General features: G+C 39.6%; 1 protein-coding gene across 2 annotated transcripts in view; it reads right to left on the minus strand.

Moving 5' to 3' along the window:
• The window catches only part of LOC109304653 (sulfotransferase 6B1-like), a 20783-nt gene extending 18640 nt beyond the window's left edge, over positions 1–2143 (minus strand). The window contains exons 1-2 of one of the 2 annotated variants that reach the window (XM_019527374.1): positions 1879–2143; positions 441–586 (exon numbers count right to left, since the gene is read on the minus strand). In XM_019527374.1, coding sequence (XP_019382919.1) covers positions 441–586; positions 1879–2122 — 390 coding nt within the window. In that variant the 5' untranslated portion in view covers positions 2123–2143. The remainder of the gene's footprint in view (positions 1–440; positions 587–1878) is intronic. The other variant, XM_019527375.1, reaches the window with a different exon arrangement.
• Between the last annotated feature and the right edge of the window lie 605 nt (positions 2144–2748).

The following is a 2748-nucleotide window of genomic DNA, read 5'->3' on the forward strand; positions in this document are numbered from 1 at the left end:
GGGGGTTGGGCCAAGTAGGGGCCTGGGTGGGACTCAGTGAGGGGTTAACCCCTTCTCACCATGGGGCCCGCTTGCCTTTGGCTGTGCTGGGGGTCGGTGGGGGGCTCCATGGCTGCTGGGGGGTGTCTGGGGGGCTTTGGGAGAGTGGGGGTGCAGCGGGCTTTCACCTGCGCATCTCTCTCCACTCTGGAGCCTAACTGATCAATAATCAATTAATACTATACCTGATATTGATCTCACTACTCTGTACATTTGAAGCACTCTCACAACTCCCTAGCCCAGCTAGACTATCCCTGTTGTTATGACTTGATCACGCAGTTGGGGAGATAATGGATTATCCACAGCCTAAGATAGCTATTATATTTTTAACAATTCTCAGATGCCTCAAACAGTGCATGTTAACATTTCTGATATTATTTTTCCTAATATTCTTTGCTGACCTGAAATTGCTTTGCATCTCCAAATTCTAGCCGTAAAGGAATTGGTATTTCTTGTTCAATACTATTTCTAGAATTAATTTCCTCTTCAGTATATTTTCCAGCTGTTGTTTCCAAATCATTCAGGATTTGGTCAAGCCAGTTTGTACCTGAAAGAAAAAAACCAGTTCCAGAACTGTGACTTGAGAATTTTCACTACAACTTTGAACCTAGTTGGCTTGCAAATACCCTTGTCTTTAAAAAATAGTAATAATAACTAGGACACAAGAATAATTGGCATTCCAAGATGGTAGCTGAAAACCTAAAAATCTTATTGCGATACAGGAATATTTCCTACTGTTTTTGAAACAGCAGCACCCAATGAGCAGAAAAGTACTGTTCCATCAGGTTATATAATTTGTGAACAATATAACAAACAGGAACAACTGAGTTGCGTCATATGATCTACTTTGTGAGGAACAATTTACTTAGAAGCCACTAAGTTCAGAAGCATGTTTCTTGATTCAGTGAAAGAAAGTCAAATGCAAATCATAAAGTAAAGATAATTGTTGCCACTGAATATGCTGTTTCTTGCCAATCAACGTTGTATCAATACTAACTTTACCAAAAGCAAATTATACAATAATGCCTTCTCAAAAGAAAGCAGCTTAGATGGAAACAGAGTAATAGTGCTGGTGATTGAAGCTTATGTGAAATCTGGAATAACTCATATCAAAGAGCTAAATTGCTCTTTTGTTTTCATTTTACCCATGTAAATTTGGAATCTTTCCAAATATATAGTACTGTAACTGATGGTAGAATCTGATCCTGTCATTCCAAATCACATTTGTTCAATTTATAAGTGAAAGGATTGTTTTCCAAGCTTCCAACCTTTGAAACACCATGAAGGTGAAACTGTTCCTGCTGTATTATTCTCAACTCACTCAGAATCAACTGGCATAGATTTTAGTGAAGATTTCTGGTCTTCACTGAATCAAATCTAAAATGAGGCATAAATGAGCATTTTAATAATACATATCTTTTGATATTTTGGTTAGATCTTACAATCTTTTACTTTTCATGCTTGTGAATTCAGATTCAACCTGAAGCAGATACTACCAAAAACTCACCAAAAAATTGTATCTATATTCTAAACCAATAAATACCACATGTATAGTTACTGAAAAATGTAATTATTCAGGCAGAGACTAAGTGAATAAAAGTAATTCATTCCAAACCTCACCCCTGCCTACACACTAAAATACATTACATACTCCAATGTAGGCAGTCTACAGAAGAAACTATCTTACTTGTTTTAAGAAACCCCTAAAACACTATCTTCATAACAGACCCCATTTACCTTAAACTGCATTAATTCATTAATCATCCAACAGCATTCAATACAATTAATACAAGTATAGCATGTCACATTTAAATTGTGTAGCAAACTAGCAATATTGACCAGTTTTAGGGTATCCTGCTAGGATTATATCATCATTCCTAGCTTCAAAAGACTGAAGTGCTTTGAAATTTTCTGGGCTGCATAACGTGGCAGGATACAAAACTCCTTCATAGGAAATTAGCAAATCTTCTGGGGCCATCTTTTCACCGTTAGCCAATGTCTCATCCAGTAATTCAACAGTAATTCTCCTCCTGTCTTTATCCATGCTTGTTTCTCTATGAAACTGTGAGAGAGACTGAGGCATAGGTTGTGTTTTAGCAGTATAGATAGATTTTGTTACAGATACTTCATAAAAGGGCAAAGAACATTCAGGAAGAAAGTAAATGTTACTGATTAACTCAAGTGCTTGAGACTAAAGGAGGGTAGGTCTTGCTTTATATTTACTCTATGGAAGTTCAATGTTACAATATCTCATTAGTGGCAGGTCCTGTCAGACCAGCCTGGTGGCCTTTTACGATCAGATCACCAGATCATTAGATGCAGGGGTAGCAGTGGACATAGTCTTCCTGGACTTCTGGAAGGCCTTCGACACTGTCTCTCACCCCATTCTCATTAAGAAACGGGGGGACTGTGATGTTGACACCCACACAGTCAAATGGGTCGCCAACTGGCTGGAGGGCCACACCCAGAGAGTGGTAGTGGATGGGTCCTTCTCGACCTGGAAGGACGTGGGCAGTGGGGTTCTGCAGGGCTCGGTCCTCGGGCCCACACTGTTCAACATCTTCATCAGTGGCTTGGACGAGGGGGTAAAAAGCACCCTGTTCAAATTTGCTGATGACACTAAGATGTAGGGGGATGTGAGCACGCTAGAAGGAAGCAACAGGCTACAATCAGACCTTGACAGGTTACAAGGGTGGGCGGATGAGAATA

This window comes from Gavialis gangeticus, unplaced genomic scaffold, assembly GCF_001723915.1.
Source record: "Gavialis gangeticus isolate Ggan-Ray unplaced genomic scaffold, GavGan_comp1, whole genome shotgun sequence".
NCBI lineage: Eukaryota > Metazoa > Chordata > Crocodylia > Gavialidae > Gavialis > Gavialis gangeticus.